Here is a 19,936-nt window from a genome sequence, read left to right on the forward strand (position 1 = left end):
GCTTCTATAAGCCATGACAAAACTTAAGTACAGAAAAGAAAGAAGGGTTTTTGTTTGGTTGGTTTTTTCATTCCCTTTTTCCCCAGTAATTGGATTTATTTTAACAATTACTAGAGTATGTTATGGTATGAAAAAATTTAATACATCTTTTGGCTGCAACCAGTAAGCCTGCCTTAATCTTTTCTGAGAGGATCAGATTGGAACCTGTCATTAACCATCATTAACCAGTCCTTGCTGCTTAACAGTGGATGAGGGCAAATGCTTGCGCAGAAGTGTCCAGGATCAGGAAACTCTAAGCTAGCTTTCTGCAGGACTGTACCCTCTAGAAGGCCCACATGACTTGAAAATCTGTCTGTAGCTCAGAGAAACTGAGCATCACACCGCTTCTGGTTCGTGCCCAGATGAATGGGCTTGCCCCTTTTTGTCTGTATGCTGTAATTTTGTGCAGTCTCAGAGAGAAAATCAGAGCTAACTTAAAATAAATAAATCAAACTTTGGGGGAAGTTCTTCATTGTAGTTTGATACACTTTTAGCTTTTTTTAACTATTTAGCTTTTTTTAAATAGTTTCTTGTAAGTTGATTTATAAAAGGGAGCTATGTGCTAAATCCATATAATGTTCTTTGCATTTAATATGCATTTTCTCTTTTTCTTCAAGATTTCAACAGTAAAAGAACCTTTCATTGATCTTTCACTACCTATAATAGAGGAGAGGGTAAGAAACAGAATAAGTAATAAGTAACTATTGCTTCCAGTGGATTGTGTTTACATACCTTTATGAAGATGTTTATGTATATACAGTTTTGATTGCAAGCCTAAAAATGTATGTTTTTACTGTTATACGTCTGTCATTATGATTTTAAATAGATATATAGACATATGGTGTCTTAAGTGCATATATTTTTAAATTAGTCCAAACTTGCAACAAATGACCATAGTAATTTATATTATATGTAGGTTTGAGATGAGCTTAATTTGGTAGTAGTTTTAGTATATACTAATATGAATAGAATGATTATAAACTTTTTTTTTTTTTTTTGGATGGTTCAGAAAGTTAGATTCTAGTATATGGGTTTGCATCTAGAGAACACGAGTCCCTTGGGCTGAAGTGAAGTGTACCTACAGGATGAGACAGTGTAAAAATGGATAGGCTTTGAATATATTCTGGTGGTTTTGGCATTTCACAAAATGCCTCCATTAGCTGCAGAGGAACTGTGTTCCTTTGAAGGCATATATATATATGTATATATATACACATACACACAGAGGTTTTGAGACACTTGGGGTTTTCATTTGAGAGTAGGAGGGGTGGGTTGGGAGTGGTTCTTCCCCCATCCTGCATATATTCATGTATATTTAAGGAAGAGTATTTAATGTAATATTTAATTCTGTATAAAATATACTCTTCTTTAAACACCAGTTTTGCTCATAATAAATTCTTCATCTTTGTTGCTGCATTGAGTGCAGATGTCTGTGGGAGTTAAAGCTTTAAGAGCATTTTGAGTACCTGGGCTCCTGTGCTTTCTGGCTCACACGTGTAACATGGGATCTTCATGGGTTCTGTTTGAGAGAGAGACTTGCTGGCTTTTAAAATATGTTAATTATATATGATGGTTCAACTTTAATGTTTTAGCTGTATGTTTCTATGTGCAAGAAATTAATTTTAGAAGCAAATACTTCATAGGTAATTCCTCACATGTCAGAGATGAGGCACTGGCACAGGTTGCCCAGAGAAGCTGTGGCTGCCCCATCCCTGGCAGTGTTCAAGGCCAGGTTGGACACAGGGGCTTGGAGCAACCTGGTCTAGCGGAAGGTGTCCCTGCCCGTGGCAGGGGGGTTGAACTAGGTGATCCTTAAGGTCCCTTCCAACCCAAACTAGAGTATTATTCTATGATTTTTTTTTTTTAGCAATCGCTGCACTTACTTGAGGACGTGCATTACTTTATGGTCATCTCTTTCCTTTATAGTCTAGATATGCTGCTGCCATTAATGTGATGGGGGACGTGCAGCAGTTCCTTCATCACGTCATAAGGTGGTAGGCTGCACCAGAGACTGACTTACAAGGAGCTATGTCCTCTTTGATAAATTCACAACTCATACAGCTACACATGTGCTTATACAATACTAAAATAGATTATTTGGTATCATATATAATTTTGTATCATTCCTATTTTTGGCTCTCAGTTAATCCTTCAAAGATGTTGATAGTGAGTTTATGATAAATAAAATGAGAAAGTAGTCTTATGCAACAATTCAGGGGCCAGTTAGTTGGATTTATGTAGGTTACTGTTTTCTAAAATAAAGGAAAAAAAACCACCTACATTCATCTTTTATCTAGGTTGCAAAGGAATACAAAATTGGCATGTTTCCTTCCCTGATTTCCTGTCTAATTTCTTAGGTTGCAAAACCTGTGCCTTTGGGAAGAACAGGTAAAGGTAAAAATGTACAAGAGGCAGATCTTGGTCAGTATAACTGTTCTTCTATCACTACACTGAATAATCAACCCAAAATTGTCAAGAAACATGCTTTAACAAAAGATAAGGTAAGAATTTAAATACACTAAATCTTGAGTTTATTCTGAAGTTTCTATGGCTTAGGGGTGGGAATTTGGACACCTATCAATGGGGATTTTTTGCATACATATAGCTGCCATAGACTTGTTTTAAAATATTTAGGTCATTATTAGAAGTGTGAGAAATGACAGTCATTGGGAACTGTTTAGTTTTTAGTTACAGGGTTTCATTTGTAAGGAAAAAAAAATAACTGCAAGTTAGTTTCAAATCATGTTGCTTTTTTTGTTAACTGCTTTTCTTTTGGTGTCCTTGTAGTTAGTTTCTGGTTGCAATCACAAGGACTCTGTGCCAGGTACGAGAGAAGTCTGCGCTAGTGCCATCTGAGAGATTAGTTGGCAGTGGGCAAAACAAAAATAGTACAGCCAGCAGACACTCTTGGGAGACGGAGGGCATGGCTTCTGTGGTCCACCTGGCCTTCAGCAGCCCGAGGGCTGGGGGGCTCGCTTCAGCCCATCTCTAGTGCAGCCCCCGAATACAGTCCTTTCAGATGGTAGCAAAAGGGTTCTGCAGATAGACCAGCCTAACAGAACTGATGGTTTGTATGTACTAGTGTTTGCAGATCAAAAGAAATACGTAATAACTATTGTGCACATATATTATTGTTAATGAAATGTGACAAGGGTCTTACTGTCCTTAGTAACACTTTCTTTTTAATAAGCCTTATCGTCCATATAGGGTTATGTGGCCAGTTAAAATCTATACTAGAAGAGACATGGAAAAATCCAACATAGTGTGAATAAAAGTGTTAATACTTATAAATGCAAACACAAGTACTGAAATGTTTTAAAAAATAAGAAAATAAAATATAGTATCATTCAATAAACTAGACTAGATGGACTAATACAAAAGAAGCAACAACTCTGCTTTCAGTAAGAACAGATAAACTGACCTGTGAAGTACGTCTGTCTAATTGGTGAGGCTTTCTGATTCTCTGCTCCCTCTCTTTCTTTTCAGATATGTATTTATCATTATTTTAGTCCTTTATTACTATTATTTTCAGTGTAAACTTCTAATCCAAAACAAACAATTGTTAAATTCAGTCAGTGTTTGCTGATGTTCCATGACTTCAGTTTATCAGTTTGTAAGTTTGCTTGTGAAACTGGGGGGTGTCCTGTCGGTGGTTTTGTAAACTAACAGAATACCTGAACACTCCTTATTAGGCTTTTCTTCTGAAATGAGGAGCAAGTTCCTCTCTCTCTTTGCTACTTATAAGACAAAGGGGAAGAAAAGTTACTAACTTCTTTTGGAAAGCAGCCAAACGAAAGAAAGAAAGGAACCATGAATGATTATAAATCACCTAAATTACGGCAGCATTGGGTTTTTTTAATCTATAGTACTAGTTTTCTGTGGCAGCAAAGGTGGCGGTTTGGGGGTTTTTTTTCCTTCTTGCAATCTTGATAAAATAAAAAAAATAAGCAACTTCAGATGATACACAAATTAGCAAACATACTGCCAGGGATGCTTTATTTAATTCTAAGACAAATGCCTACAAGGTAAGTTGGATTTTCTTCTGGAGCTGCTCATCAGCTAAGGCCTCTGAAGGGAGGCTGGGGGGACTAGCTTAAACTTAAGAACCTCTTAGAAGCTTAAGTTAGATTAAGTGACTACCATTTCAAATGTGCCATCACAGCTGTCAAAGTGAATGTAATTAGCTGGGGGGAAGTATTGATCTCACAGTAAGTATAATGCTCTTAGCTGGCTGGGGTGTAGGTTTCTAATCCTAAATTGGTTTAAAAAGATCTTAAGGAAATCAACCAGCTTAAACATGTGAGAGATGGAGAATATAAAGTAATAGGTTGAATTTGCTTTGAATTGGTCACTTTTCAAAAGCTATGTTAGATCAGAGATCTGTTTTCTGTTTCTCCTCTATATTACTGAAATAATAATGCCATAATTTACAGAATCAATTGAACCAGGAAAGACGGCTTGCCAGAAAAGCTTCCTCGAATGAAGAAGAAAGAAGTCCTGTTATAATGCAGGAAAAAAGCAAAAAGCTTGAGCTGGAAGGTGGCTCTGGCGTTCTGTGTTCCAAAGACACAACTGCTGACTCTGCTGTAAATGGAAGTCAGACGGATGGCAGTGAGAAGGAAGCCAGCCGCTCTGAAAGCAGCTTTGATGCAGACAGTGAAGCCTCAGAAAGCGAAAGTGCTTCTAAGCAAACAGCTTTCAGCCTGTCCAGCAACATGTCTGGTCTGCACGTCAACCACATAAATGTTAAAATGCCCCACAACAAACCAAGTGACAGTAATGAAGAGATGATTTCCAGTGCCATATCCAAACTCAGCTTATGTGATCCTATACATGAGGATAAAAAATTGAGCCGTGGAGATCCAGCAATAGGTTTATCAAATAATTCCATGTTCTCAGTAGACAAATCCCCACTGTCCCAAAACCCTCAAAATGCTTTCCAGACGCTATCCCAAAGCTACATAACTAGCTCAAAGGAATGTTCTGTTCAGTCCTGCCTCTACCAGTTCACCTCTGTGGAGCTCCTAATGGGGAACAACAAGCTCTTATGTGAGAGCTGCACAGAAAGGAAACAGAAGTATCAGAAGAAAACCAACTCCACAGGTAAAGTGCTTGTATCTGTCTGGCCAGTTCACAAAATTGCCTCTCAAAACCTGTGCTGTGTTATTGCTCCAGCATGGGCCTCCCCCTTGCGGCTAAATAGGAAATGTCTCCCCAAGCACAACTTGGCTTGTAACAACTTCATCCTGCCAAGGACAAGACAAAATTTTATATTAGAACATAATCGTAGATATAACTTAGAATCAATTTTGCAGCTTTTCTTTATTTTATACAAGATAAGTAATTTAAAGATGACCATAAACTGAATAGACACATTGTTCAATACTAACCTTCGCTGCTGTTTCTGTTTTTTACAATCCTAGAAGCTTTGAAATAAATGCTGTATGTCATATTCAGCTCTAGCAACTTGCATCCTCAGGGAAGTAATGTAATTAAGTATGTAAGAGGGAAAAAAAGACACTTGTGATGAAGAGGGCGGGAAACACAAAGATTTGTAAGGATGGAGATGAGAGAGAACTGCCTTATTGTGACAATGTTTTCCTTGACGTTTGTGTAGCCCAGGCAGACCATTAGGGTTCACTGAGCAAGAAAAACAATTTTAAAATGATGAAAAATAAACTATTAAAAAGGACTGGAGGATTTGTTTTGGTGTATAGTAATTCAGAAGGATAAAAAATTAAGCTCTTCAGATAATTTGTAAATAAAATATAAACGGAGGTCTTACAGTAACAAAAAATTGCCCATTTGCTGTGCATTTATAGCTATTTAGAGAGATACAATTTAAGCATGAGTAAATTCAGAAAAAAATAATCTAAGCATGGTATTTTATAATCATTCATTATTGGACTGAGAGTAAGTGCTGTATAAATAATGTTTTGGTTCCATAGGCACAGTGAAAAATGGAAGAGGAAAATGTGTTCACAACTAAGCATTATTCTTATCTTTCTAAACCAAAAGATGTCAGAAGTCACCTGCTTTTACATGAAATGCTCCATTCTACCTCAAATGAAATATTTTCCTTTGGACATGTGTAAAACCAGTAAATTAATTATTTTTTGTCAGCAAAAAAAATGCTGGTGGCATGTTCCCTTTTACTGTATGGCTAATCACTGAGCTACTTTTGGCAAGAGCCCCAGGTTCAATTCCCTCTGCACCAGAGGAGACTGGAGTCTACATATCCCAGTCCTGTGTGCTTAAGCCAGCAGGTTATGAGGCCTCCTGAAGTAGACACCCCTCCTCAGACCTTTCTTTTAAATAGACACAAAGTATGTAGTCATTCAGAGAGAACCGAAGAATGGAAAATTAATCTCTATCTTAGTGGTTAGGACATTAGCATAGATAAGAAACTTGTGTCTTCCAATTCTTTTTCCAGTGACTGTCCATTAATTTCAGGCGAAATGCTTTTAACAGGAAAGTTGGGTGCTATAGTAACAGACAATGCAGGTATCTCAGTGTGCAGGCTGACCTGGATAGTGTACATGCTCCCAGCTTTTGATCTGATCTGCACAGGAAGAGCTAAAATAATGCTCAGATTGTGTTTATTAAAAACTAGAAAAAAGAGAAAGTATTTTTCTGTTACTCTTTCCCTTGCATTTTATATAACATGCACAAAATCATTGCAACATAGAACTATTCTGTCAGATGTTTAAAAAATACTTAAATTCTGTGTCACTGCCTTTACGAATTATTTTTATATTCATAAATACAGAAAAGAAAATGGAAGGTGTCTACACAAATGCTCGGAAACAGCTGCTGATTTCTTCAGTTCCTGCAATTCTTATTCTCCATCTGAAAAGATTCCACCAGGTAAAAGGCCAAAACCCTCCTGTATATTCCTCTGCCCCACCGGTGGACAAGCAATTCTTTCAGTGTCATTGTGTACACTGATATATGCTATTTATATGGAGAACCACTATCTGAAACATGCCTATGTTTTTTTTTTTGATTGTCTAATACCTTCAGAGTGCATTTAGCCATTCAGATGTATCCAGGGAAACCTCTTACGTGTCCATCATGCTTATGTGTAGCAGGCAATTGTATTGAAAGCATAACAAAGAATGTTTAAATCAGTTACAATCTTATTATTGGTTTTGGTTTATTTTAATAGTATAATAATACACCTTAGCTTTAAAAAGCTTCACAGTAAAAATATTTATTTTACAGTCTTTATTTTTCCTTTTCTTTTGAAGGCTGGTTTGAGTCTACGGAAAGTGAATAGGCATGTGGATTTCCCACTGATTTTAGACTTAGCGCCATTTTGTGCTGCATCTTGCAAGGTACCCATTTCAAATCTTTATTGTTATCGTACTTCAAGCTGTTGTTCTGAGCACAAGTGAAACTGGATTAATGATAATGATGATGGTAATGTTTATTATTCCTTTCTTTCCTAGAGAAATTACAGAGTGAATTTTTCAAATAGTATCCCGAGATCAGAACTGTAACTAATTGAAATTCCATTCCATATCAAGAATATCACAGAAGTTAACTAGTATTAGTTAAGCTGTGGTGCCCTGATGGTGTTAGTGTATCTAACAGGATTTAAGCAAGTATTGCTGCTTCCATGGTAACTAAATTCAATTAATAGACTATTGAGTATTTTTAATAGATGTATTTCACCATTGGAAAGCTGTAGATGTCTGTCTGCCTCTTTTAAACTGATACTGTTGATAGCTTGTTAAGATGTCTGTAAAATTCATCGTGAAATAATTTACTTTTTGTTCTTCTGGGAATGCAGAATGTTACGGATGGTGCAAGAGTGCTGTACAGTCTTTACGGGATAGTGGAGCACAGTGGGTCAATGAGAGGTGGTCATTATGCGGCATATGTGAAAGTCAGGACACCTTCCAAGAAATTACTGGAGCATATTTCTACCACTAAAAATGTTCTGGGTATGTACAGAGCCTCCTTTCTCTGTGAGTAAACCCCAAAGCAACCACTGGCTACAGTTCCTTATCCTTAAGGGGATTTATAGCAAATAATTGTTTTAGCTCAGAATATTCTGTTATTTTTAGGACCACATAGATAAATTCTTTTTCTGTTATACCCGCTACATGACCTACTTCTGTATTAACCCCACATAAAGCTGAGTGAATAATGGAATTTTGGTTCAGTTGTTAAAGACAGAATTGATGGAAAACTCTCTCTTTCCTAGTCAAAATAATATGTCCAGATGAATAGTTGTGCAAGATTTGCTGTAGGGTTTCTACTGGAATTTTGAGAACAGCACATAGTTCTCATTAATATGTTCTGGATATACAGAATGAAGTCAGATTCTAGGAGAGAATCTGTTAGTGAATGACTTGTGGAGGCAAGAATGTTGAGCTGTCAGAGCAAGGTAAACACATTTACTCTTTCCCTTCCTGGGGTGAGTGAGAACCCAGCAGTATCCTGTCTGTCCTATGATGTGTCACTTTGCATTTGAAGCTCATTTCCCAGAAGGAAAATTTTTAATATGATTTTTGAAACTGAAGTCTCCCTCAGCCTTATGTTTCCCTTGCAGTGTTTATTAGAACAGATTAGATCTATCTGTGTTCTTAATTTCCCACCGGTCAGCTTCTGAAATAAGATTTTTTTTCTCTGTCAGAACTGGATGTATGCTAGTATAACTTACTGTTAGAACTCAGCAAGCTCCACTTGAAATGTCTTAGTCTTTTTGAACAAAATAGGAAAAAAGCAATGGAAGTGTACATTTGTAAGCTTTGTCTTCCACCAGTTTCTCTTACAGTACTTTCTGACTTGTAAATTTCAAACTGAAAATACTGGATTGCATCTAAGTCATGAGTTCTTCTTGGGGCTTTTTGAAATATCCGCTGTATTTGTTTGGTAATGATGTGAAAGACAAGAAACAACTTACTTTGCTTTTGCATTTCAGGTTTAAAAGAAGCCATGGGAGCATCAGGAGGACAGTGGGTGTACGTTAGCGATGCCCACGTTCAGATGGTTCCAGAATCAAGAGTACTAAATGCACAAGCATATCTACTTTTTTATGAAAGATTATTACTATAAGTCTCAACGATTTAATTTAAAGATGGTAGTGGTTATTTAGTTTATCTTATTTAAAGCTGCAGTGGTAAGAGTACCTGTAAATATTGTGCCTTTATCTTGTAGAGAATTTATCATATGTTGACTCTGAAGTTCAGTCAAGCTATTATAAATATCTGAATGGTTCTCTTAAAGTATGCACTTTGCCAAACATTTAAAATTCCTGGATTCATTAAAATACAGTACCATTAGAATGTAAGATGATGTCCTATCCTACTGAGGTCTATAGAAAGTTTGTTTTTGATAAAGATAAGCTTTCACCCATAGTTCTAGAACAGTTGAGAATAAAAATACTGATAGCGTTAAGTGCCTGGATTTGGTGGTGTACAGTAACTATGTAAAGTATTTCAACTTCTGTGATCTAGTCCAAATCCTTCAATCTCTGGTTTGGTTGTCAGCTGTTAAGATTCCTGCAAACAAGAACCTATCAAATCGTGTTGCTTCCACATGTAGTAATTGGAAAGCACAGTGCTTCCAGAGTGGAGTAACAACAGCTGTCTCTGGATAAGACTGCAGTGTGCTTTCCCGATAGAGCTGGGAACAGATTGGGAAAACGTGGCTCCCTCAAAGTAACAGTGAATACTCAGATACCCAGTACCCTTTCAGCTGTCTCCAGCTGGCACTGGTATAGCAATGTATTCCTGTTTAAATATATACTTGGTGTGCATATGTATATCCTCCTATATATATATACACACCCACGTGTGTGTGTGTATGCACACCATAAATACATCAATATATATTCTCATTTTACCTGCTAGGAAAGCCAATTGCAAATACTTCTGTATTTAGTAAATTTTCAACTTCATATTTATGACAATGTACAGCATATAAGCTTGTGTATGAATATATACGGAATTTAAGTGCAACTCGGTAATTCTGTTACTTTTGGTTCTAAACATGAATTTGTTTATCTGTTCCTGAATACTTTTCTCACAGGAGTAATAAACTATAAATTATTTTTGCACTGTGTGTGAGTTGGACAGTAAATGATGACTTTTGCCCTCCAATATGTGTCTGGACTTCCCTTTGTCATCACAGGAGGACAGCACGTGTCCCGGTGGCAGAACTTGTTTCCCTATCCTATTTGACTGCCCTGTATGAGGTTGTTACTTCTTTTGGCAATTTCTCATTTCCATCCCAGAGACTAATAGATACACTATAAGTTCAAAATCTGATAACTACTTTGAAGCTATGTGGCAATTAATTTATTTAATAAGCAGTTACTTCAGTACAAATGACTTCTGTAACAGTTCCATCCTGTCCAACTTGCTCTTCGGTAGAGAAATGACTAGGTTTATTTCTGTTTACTATTTTCATTTATAGAAATGTGTTTTGGTGGGGAAAAAAAGAAAAAAAACCCAAACAAAACCCAACAACCCATGTTGTCCCTATTACTATCTGTACCACATGTTGTCATACCTACTTGGACAACTTTCCTGTTCTTTAGTCCTGTTTCAGAGCTTCATCTCACCTGTATTTACTCTTTTGTAAAAAGAAAGTAGCAAAAAATAGTAGCATTTGCTCAAACTGCTGAGATATATTTTATAGCCACATTACTTGTACATACTTGTGCAAGGTACTACGGCGTGTTAGGCCATACAACTGATGGTCATATCAGAATGAGCCCCTGGTCGCACAGGATTTTATTTTCCTAAGGAGAACTCCTCTGTTTAGGTCAAAATTAGGCTATACGTTTTGGCCAATGCAGTCATTTTTTCTTCCACTGATTAAAATTGCCTCAGTCTACCACAAAGTAGTAAAATTCACAGATACCAAGCAGTCAACTTTAGCCATCTGTATTCCAACTAAACACTTCTTAACCTGAGCCTACACTAAGAAAGAAAAAATAATGTTTATACCGGAGTTAGTTAAAATATATTAATTTGCTTTTACCTGCTTATCTTCCCATACCCTTCATCCACCTACACACACCTTCCTCCTCTTTATATATAGCTGATCAAAACCCACAAGTTGGTTCTGGGCAAGAGTCACAGCAAATACCAACTGAGTTTCACTTCTGTGACACAATCTTGCTAGGAGACCACACATGATGTGTATTTCATCCACCCTAAAGCAGATAGACTGACTAGAGGAGGCCCTGGTCCTAGCTTTGCTGACTTCTCTAAAGCTGCTAAACTTAAGGACCTATAGGAATCTCCTTTTTAGCCTAGAACTACGTAAAGACTCTCCTAAAAGTATCTTCAGTTACCAGACCAAAGATCTTTTCAGGCCTATAGCATCTTCATCGAGCTGCACCATACCTTTGTGCTCCCCCCCAGCCCTGAGAAAGTGCAGTACCCTGCTTCTTCATGTGGAGTAACTTAGAAATGGCTTCCTCTTTGGTCCACCCTTCTCTTTTCACAAGGGCACCACTGTTTTCTTCATTAGCCTTTACATTTCCTGGATCTCCATAAGCCTGTGTCAATGTCTTATTTCATTGATCATTAACCATAATGTTTCCCAGTCCCATCACTTGCATTCTTTGAACTAGCAACGCTCTTACTGGAAGAACTACTGTAACTGCAGTCTTGCCTCTCCCTACAGACTGCAGTATAGGTATCTGAGAAAAGCTGTGACTCCCGACTAGCTCTCTGCCAACCAGTCACAAGACAGTGCCTTTAAAACAATGAGGAAGGAAGCAAAGTAAACAGTTTCTCAATCTTCAGTAAGTAAATCTAATTTAGAGAAGTATTTGATTCACATATGGACAACTGGAACCCCCTACAAAAGCTTCCCCGGAGCAGAGGCATCAACAAAGACGGCTGTATCAGCTAAGGAATCAGTCCAGACTATAGAGCCTTTCTCCTCAGAAAGAACCTTGTTACCTTTGGATTTAGGTACAATTTATACTAAACATGGCAACAAGTGATGGAGAGATTTATTATACTAACCTACCTACACCAATACATTTACAAACACCACGTTTGTGTAAGTCTGTTCTCCTAAGAGAGGGATACGAATACTCAGTGGTGTAGAAAAAACAAACCAACCAACCCTGAACTTCTCTGCCCAAAATGTATGCACTGTGATTGTCTTTGTTCAGAAAATGAAATCTATGCAGTCTGCCAAACCCTGCTCCCCTGTTCCCATCTGCGCACTCTGTGTGTATCAATGAAGTGCTCTTGCTTATGGATTTCAAGTGGTATCAGGTGAGAGTGGTTTATAAATTCATTAAAAGGCTGAAATGTCTTAACTTCACCATTTGCTTCTCTTTGGACTTCTTTTTTATCTTAACACCAACTGAATCATAAAGGAACATAAGAAATTAACACATCTGCATTCTCAACCCATTATAAAAAGCTTTATTTGAACATACTAGTAAAAAAACTAAGATTTGGAAAGGAGTAATTTCTTGAGAAGAAACTTGAAGATGTATTAAAATGGGAACAAAGAAAGTATTTGAATACGCTTCTGCTAGCAAAAACTGGCAAATCCAGTTTTAATTAAAAAGTGGTAGCATGCTTCACAAAACCGCTTCACAGCAGTCCTGGTTAAACAAAGATTTGATATTCCTCAGTTTTTATCAGCTGGAAGCTTTTTTGCTGTGCCCCATACACATTTAAGCATTTGTACAAAGATTTATATGTGAAATCATACAGAATCATAAAGAGATGCCACTAATGTTCAGCAGAACCATTTCAGTCTAATTATTTTAGAATGGATTATTTTTGCTTCTGTATCTATTTACTCTGTCGTAGGAATTCATTTTACCAGCTGTTTTAGCTGGGCTCGGTGTATAAAACCGCAGAAACAGTGGGAAAATGACTATTCAAAATGATTCAAAATCTGTTTTTTTCTTGTTAACTGAGATGATGTGATTACAAAATACATTTTCAGACAGCAGTCTGTTAGTGTAAGTCAAAACACTTATTTTGCACAACCTTATGTAAAAAGCCTAAGTCAATTTATTTGTTAAAACAATTGCAATGCATTGTAACTACTTTAACACTACTTGGTATAAATTCCATTGACATAAAATTATAAATACTTCAGTCTTTGTTGATATTAATAGAAAAACTATTTTGCAAGTGTCAAAAATGTTTCTTGCATCTATTGCAGCTTCCGATATTTTTCTAGTACAAAATAAAAATGTGCAGTACTGCTTTTAAAAGAAACCAGGAAAGTATTTATTTTGAGTAGGTTTATGATTTCTTAGCACGCCATTGCTTTGCTAGGTTAGTGTTTTGGTTTTGAGCTGTGTAACCTGGGGACCATTACAGTGAACTCTGTAAGGAAACCACCGTGTCAGTGGTAGCCATTCCCTATTCAGCCATTTCACAAAGTTGAATTCTGATTCTACTGTTATTTATTCATTCCGATAATCCCTGGTACGTTCATATGTGCTTGCACTTACACAAAAGACAATCCATGCAACCAAAAAAGCCCGTTGCTAAGTCTAAAATACTTGTGAGCAATAAATCAAGCATGTTACAAATTTCACCTTGTTTTCATTCATTTTCTTTTTCATCTGTTTGAACTAGTAGTCTAATTCTATTCTGCAGGTATTTAAATAACAAATAATATTTTTATAATTACTAGCATACTTATACATTGTACACTTTATTTGTAGATTTATAATTCCAAATATTACTAAATAAACAGAGCCTTAAACACAGACTGTATTTAAAAAACAATCTGATGGGTTTTCCAGCCTATCCTAGGTGCTTTAACAAGCTTCTCAGAATAAAGCTGCCATTTGTCTTCTATTCATTTTGTCTTTTCATGTATTTATATATTATTTGACAAATGTATAAACAGAACATCCAACCATTTGGAAAACTGTATAGTTTAAATACAAGCTGTATGTTGTACAACTGAGTTCATGAAGCTTCCATTTTTTTCCCTCAACTAAAGAGACAATATTTTTTCCTTTCACCTTGTGTCACAACTTCACTGCACTTGGAAGAGCTACCATGAGATGAGTCCATACCCTTAACACTTAACCTACACCACTTGTTCCCCCTGCCTTACCATCTATGGCATAGGTCACAGACTAAGACAGCTTGTTCCCTTTGCACAAACTGAGCTCCGCAGTTCTGTGATAAGACCAGGACAAAAAGTGGGTCCCCCTCATGTCCCCAGCTTCAGTAGCAGCTTGAAGCTTGTCTGTCCACAAGCACCACTCCAGGGTTCCAGCTGCGCATCAGTCAATTCTGGACAGAATTAAAACTTCCAGAATACTTCAGCCCATGGAAAGCATTCTCTGTCTAGCCATTCTTTGTGACACAAAAAGGGAAAATTCTAGAACACTTCAGTTAACAGTAATACATAGCTTAAAGGGCACCAACAAATCTCACAATGAAATCATAACGTGAAGTAAAACACAGGTTTCTCAACGCTTGCCTACAGGTTTATGAAAAGTGAATTTATTCTGCTGTTGCATGTATTAATGTTAATTTATCCAGTGATCAAAGAGAGATGGATGTTTTAGGCATTTACATCAGATGACGCTGAAGGAAGGAAAGGCAGTGATCACGGTAACGAGTAATGTGCTAGCTGATGAAAATCTCTGTTCCACAGAAAGCAATGCAACCACCAAGTCCTTGCCTACAGAATCAACCGCAGTGTTGATAAAAGAGCTATATACCAAGGATGATTTTGGTTTATCTTCGTACACTAAAATGCAATGACAACCTCAAGGTAAATCTCACGATAACTTCATTTGGATATTCAGTTTTCTTAAAGAACTGTCCTGCTCCACACGTGCACACACTGACCCGACTTACTGAGGATGCCGACGCCCTGCAGCTGTGCACCACCGGTGTTACTTACGGATCCCAGCGCAGTGTCACTGCCCAGAGTTACACCCACTCAACGAAACAACTTTACACACTCCTCCGCGCCGGCTCCGCCCTCCTCCTCCTCCCCGGGGCCGCGGACCACTCTCTCCCTAGCAGCCACCCGCGGGGCGCACAGGGCTGCCGGGCTCCCCCCGTTCCCCTCACGCAGGCGCGCACGGCCGGGCAGGGCCCCCCCGCGCCGCTCCCTCAGCGCCCGCCGCCGAGGGGCGCGCCCCGCGTCCCGCGCGGGGGGGCCGAGCCCAGCGGCTGCCCGCAGTAAACATGGCGGCGCCGCGCGCGCCCGGCCGACTCCCGCCGCTGGGGGGGGGTGGGGAGTGACGCACCGCCCGCCGGCCTGCGCGCCCTCAGCAAAGATGGTGGCGAGACGCACTCGCGTGCTCCCGGCAAGGGTCAGCGCCGTGACGCGCTTTACTTCCGGGTGAGCGTCGCTAGGCGCCATATTGTCTTGTTCGTGAAGACGAGGAGCGAAAGAGGGGAGGCGGCGGCGGGGCGGCAGTAGCGGCAGCGCCTGCGGCGGGAGGCGGGGGACAGTGTAAGTAACGGCGCAGGCTGCGCTCGCCAGCGCTCCCGGGGGTCCGGCGGGTGTCGAGCTGACCCGAGCTTCCCCTCCGCTCCTCCTCCTCCCCCAGCCGAGCCGCGCCGGGCCGGGCCGGCAGTCGTCGGAGGGCGCTGGGCGCGCAGCCGCGAGCGGAAGCCGGTGGCCCGGGCGAGAAGGGCAGACTCGAGCTCCGCGCCCTCCCCCGCCGCCCGGTGTCTCGCGGCGCATGCGCGACGGGGGAACGAGGGGCGGCCGGCGCCGGGGAGCCCTCGGGACCCCGCTCCCGCCCAGCGCGCATGCGCCGCCGCCCCGCCGGCGTCCCCGGTGGCCGCGGAGGCCGGTTCCGTTACCTGCCTGTGCGCATGCCCCGGGGCCGCCCGTGCCGGGGCGAGGCCGCCGCGGGTGCTGCCGGCCCAGCGCGGTGACCGGGAGCGGCTCGTGAGGAGCGCACGTAAGCGGGCTGGCGGGGGGAGCGCGCAGCCGGCCCCGGGCGCGCCGAGGGACCGGTGCCGCTCGGTGCCGGAGCAGCAATGCCCCTGGGTGCGCAGGGGAGAACGGCTGGTGGTGCAGTCAGTAGCGTAGCTGGGGAGCAGTGTGCGCGCCGGGATGGGGTAGCTGACCGTGTCAGCAGCCTGGCTCCTGCAGATAAAATGTCTCCGTGGAATATTTGTGCTGTTTCATGGGTTTTGTGGCGATTCTCGTGAGTTCATTCCACTGGAGGGCTCCAGAGAACTAACGTTAACAATTTAATCACACGCAGCAACGTTTTGAAGATACCTGAGCCGGGTTCGGTAGCTTGGTAAACGCAGGATGTTTCTACATTGATCCCAGACAGACCACAGGTTTGCAAGCCCTTTTGCATTGAGCACTTATGCACAGATTCTCAGACAATCCCACAAAGTTAAATGCTGAACTAAACTTGGGTGGGATGTGCTACGCTTTACAGTTAAGGATGAGGCCACAAAAGTGTTAACAGCACTGGAACGCCTCTGTTGTGAAGACAGGCTGAGAGAGTGGGGTTGTTCAGCCTGGAGAAGAGAAGGTTCAGGGGAGACCTCATGGAGGCCTTCCACTATATAAAAGGAGCTTATAAGAGGGATGGGGAAAGATTTGTTACTAAGGCCTGCAGTAACAGGATAAGGGGCAATGGTTTTAAACTAAAAGAGGAAAACTTTAGACTGGATATAAGGAAGACATCTTTTGTGATAAGGGTGGTGAGGCACTGGCACAGGCTGCCCAGAGAAGCTGTGGCTGCCCCATCCCTGGCAGTGTTCAAGGCCAGGTTGGATGGGGCTTGGACCAACCTGGTCTAGTGGAAGGTGTCTCTGCCTGTGGCAGCGGGGTTGGAACCGGATGAGCTTTGGAGGTCCTTTCTAACCCAAACCATTGGATGATGTGCTACTCCAGCTGAAGTTTACCAAGCCTCTGAAACAAATTACTGTACATTCAGTCACCTTGGTTATTGTTTATTTCTTCTCTTAGAGCCATACTTGTAAAGGTTTGTATGCAAACAATATTGACAGATGTGGGATACAGGGAACAAGATATGCCCTAAAGGATTTGTTTTAAGACAGAGGGTCAGCCACCTTTTAAAGATGAGGAATGCTGGTCTTCAAACCAGGAGTCGTGTCTATCAGCAGACAATATTTAAGCATCATTTTACAAAGACAAAGTTACAAATAACAGTTCAGTCAACTGAATAGCTATATCACGTGTAGAAGTAAGAAACCCCTTGCAAATTCTAAGGTCAGGCCACGCTGAGAGATAGTGCCTCTCCTGAAGGTGACAGAAGCCTCCCCCTGGTTGTGAAACACTGAGGAACTGAGAGCCTCAGCTTTGTCCAGGACAAGGCACTGGCATTACTGACAATTCAGTGACAAATCAGAAGACAAGCTACTGATTTCTAATTCGTCTGAGGCAGCAGCAAACCTGGTGTCATGTCTGCTATTATGTCATTACGAAACTTCTTACTGTCTTTGTGACAGTGACATGCAAACTCTTGCTCTGAAAGAGTAGTTTCTCCACTTTCGGGCTCGGAGGTATTGCAAGGCTTAAAGTCCATGAATTTAGCATAGTTTCACAACGTTTTAGTGGTCAACTCACCATATATAACCTGTAGTGGTAGAGAGGAGTCTTAATGTTTGATTTTCAGTTAGGTGCAGGATATTATGGAGACAGGGGTGTCCAGTCTCCCTTCTCTTCATGAATGAGGTACATGATGATTTTAAGTCTGCCTTTGGCAACAAATAACACTATGGGTAGGTTTTATTAAACCTTCTTTCATCACTAGCTGATCTCTCTTCCTTAAGTGGTAGCAATGTTTATCATTAAGGGTAGTATCTGCTCAGGACCAGGGAGGAATAGTTGTTTGTTTGTTTAGTTGTTGGTACTACTCTTTGTGCAGCACATATTCATCAAGGAGGAAGTTGCAGATGGACAGTTCACTTCAGAAAAAACGTAATGCTAATTGAAAATCTTGCATCGGGTCTTCTAGTGGAATGATGCATGCAAAAAATAAGCAGATCAGACTTCCCCCCCCCCCCCCCCAACCTCCTTTTGTTCTTTCGAAAGGATGGCTTCAGCTAAGTGGATATGTAGATTTAAGTTTAAAATAGCAGACTTTGGAAGCTGCACTGCTTGAATGACTCACTGAAGAAGTTTTCATAGTACTTTTTTTGTTGGGTGGTTGGGTTTTTTTGTGTGTGTATAGGGTTTTTTGTTGTGTTTTTTTTTTTTTTTTTTTTTTAATTTGGCCCTTGCTGGGCCTGCTTCATCTTGGTAGCACTGTAAATATTAGTCAGACATGCTGATGTGTGAACCAAGTTCTGGAAAACTTTGTTCCAGAACAAGCTGGTTTTTTCAGTTCTTTTTCTGGGTTTGTATTTTGGATCTTGGTTATGCCTTGGAAGGCCTCTGTTCTTCAATCTGAGAAAGAATAGTTCTGATGTGGCAGAATGGATGTAACTGAGGTTACACTGATGCAGTGGAGTGAGTGAAGACTTCCAGCATTCTAGTGATACACAACTGTAAATGGGCTGGAAGAATTTTGCATGTTTTTTGGCTGGACATCTTGTTAAAGATCCCAGCAGGCACATTGGTGTAGCTACTAGCTCTTAGGAAAAGATGCATAGTATCTGGGCATTAAACACCTGCAGCACCTTAGGGTGATGCGCTAAGGGACGTATAGAAGTTTTTTGCCAACTGAAAGTGTGATAGGTGAAACAGAGTAGCAGTCAACATAGTTATTTTAAATTTTTTTTCCCCTAATTTATTGCAAACCTAAATTACCCCATAAATGTTTCGTTTTCTGGTCAGCAGCTGAGTATAATATAGTACTAAATATTCATTTTTCTCAAATGAAATGGAAGCTGATGTGCTTTTGCCTGAAAGATAGTACTCATTTGTTCTGCCTCTGAGTGAATGTGTGTCTGCAGCCCTTCTGTAGTAATGCCTAGAGTTGGTTCCTACATGGGTGCATAGGGTGCAGCACCTTCCCATACTCCCAGATCTTTTCAGCTGCAGAGGCATTCTGACTTATCTGGGTCCTCCACATTAGGACCACGAGCTGATGATTCTTGTGGTGCCCTTTTGCATTAAATTTTTCATCTTGGTAGAAGGGCTTCTCTGGCTGTGCAAGGCTATTTTTCCTTTGTACCTCTCTTTCTAGTCACCTATTGTGTACATATTATTACAGTAAATTATTCTTTATTCCAGTGGCACAGTAGTGGAAGACGTGTGTAGTTTAAGTTTCCTTCCAGTTTGGCGTACACTGAGACAGATATTCTTGAGTTTTTACAGTCTGTGTCCTTTATTGAGTTTGGGCTCCTGCTCGCATGGATGAGCTGCTCTGTGTCATTCCTTAGGAGAAATGTGAACTGTTGGGGTTGTATCCGTATTTATCCACTAGTCCTTCCAGCCTCATCAGTGATGTCTCTGCTATCATGACCCTGATGAAGCAATAGCATAGTGGGAGGAAGCAGAGAGTGGGGAGAAGCAGCTCTCAAGCTTGAACTCATCGTGTCATTGGTCTGATTTCTGTCTTTCTGCTACCTGCTTAGTGCAAGGTGTTGTGAATGTATGGTTATATTTATCCTGTGTGCAAATGAGTGCTTCCAGAAAATTCATCACGGAAATTCACTGTAAACCTTCAGTCACTGTGCTAAAACTTCATAAAGACAATTTCAACTACCTTGAATGAAAAGAAAATACCTTACATTAGAACAAGGCACTCATACAAAAGGTAAAGAGATCAGGCTGTTGATTTCGAGGACCTCTGCTTCTGAGACATCTTTATTTTCCTTTAGGTCCATCTCCAGAGCCTAAGCCTATATGGGACAGAGAAACTCTGTCTGCACAGTATGTGGTGCTTTTGAGATCCTTCTCAGGGTGTGAGATGGATGACTCCCTGCAGTCCAGGAATTCCACGAAGAGCATCGAACAGAGACTGGTGCGC

At 40.5% G+C, this 19,936-nt stretch overlaps 2 protein-coding genes across 12 annotated transcripts in view; both read left to right on the forward strand.

Annotated features, from left to right (window-relative positions):
• USP45 (ubiquitin specific peptidase 45) overlaps positions 1 to 12,342 on the forward strand; it is a 53,563-nt gene extending 41,221 nt beyond the window's left edge. For 3 of the 5 annotated variants that reach the window (XM_030490618.1, XM_030490619.1, XM_030490620.1), the window contains 7 exons: positions 657 to 713; positions 2,397 to 2,540; positions 4,473 to 5,142; positions 6,809 to 6,906; positions 7,290 to 7,376; positions 7,835 to 7,988; positions 8,972 to 12,342. In XM_030490618.1, the coding sequence (XP_030346478.1) occupies positions 657 to 713; positions 2,397 to 2,540; positions 4,473 to 5,142; positions 6,809 to 6,906; positions 7,290 to 7,376; positions 7,835 to 7,988; positions 8,972 to 9,105 (1,344 nt within the window). In that variant the 3' untranslated portion in view covers positions 9,106 to 12,342. Of the gene's footprint in view, positions 1 to 656; positions 714 to 2,396; positions 4,092 to 4,472; positions 5,143 to 6,808; positions 6,907 to 7,289; positions 7,377 to 7,834; positions 7,989 to 8,971 lie in introns of those variants that run through there. The other 2 variants (XR_003992025.1, XM_030490621.1) reach the window with 2 other exon arrangements.
• A 2,976-nt stretch (positions 12,343 to 15,318) lies between these two features.
• PNISR (PNN interacting serine and arginine rich protein) overlaps positions 15,319 to 19,936 on the forward strand; it is a 30,659-nt gene continuing 26,041 nt past the window's right edge. For 2 of the 7 annotated variants that reach the window (XM_030490628.1, XM_030490622.1), the window contains exon 1: positions 15,319 to 15,477. The gene's annotated coding sequence lies outside the window, so the exon portion shown is untranslated. Of the gene's footprint in view, positions 15,478 to 15,729; positions 15,935 to 16,825; positions 19,931 to 19,936 lie in introns of those variants that run through there. The other 5 variants (XR_003992026.1, XM_030490623.1, XM_030490624.1 and 2 more) reach the window with 5 other exon arrangements.

Source organism: Strigops habroptila, chromosome 6, assembly GCF_004027225.2.
Source record: "Strigops habroptila isolate Jane chromosome 6, bStrHab1.2.pri, whole genome shotgun sequence".
Taxonomy (NCBI): Eukaryota; Metazoa; Chordata; class Aves; order Psittaciformes; family Psittacidae; genus Strigops; species Strigops habroptila.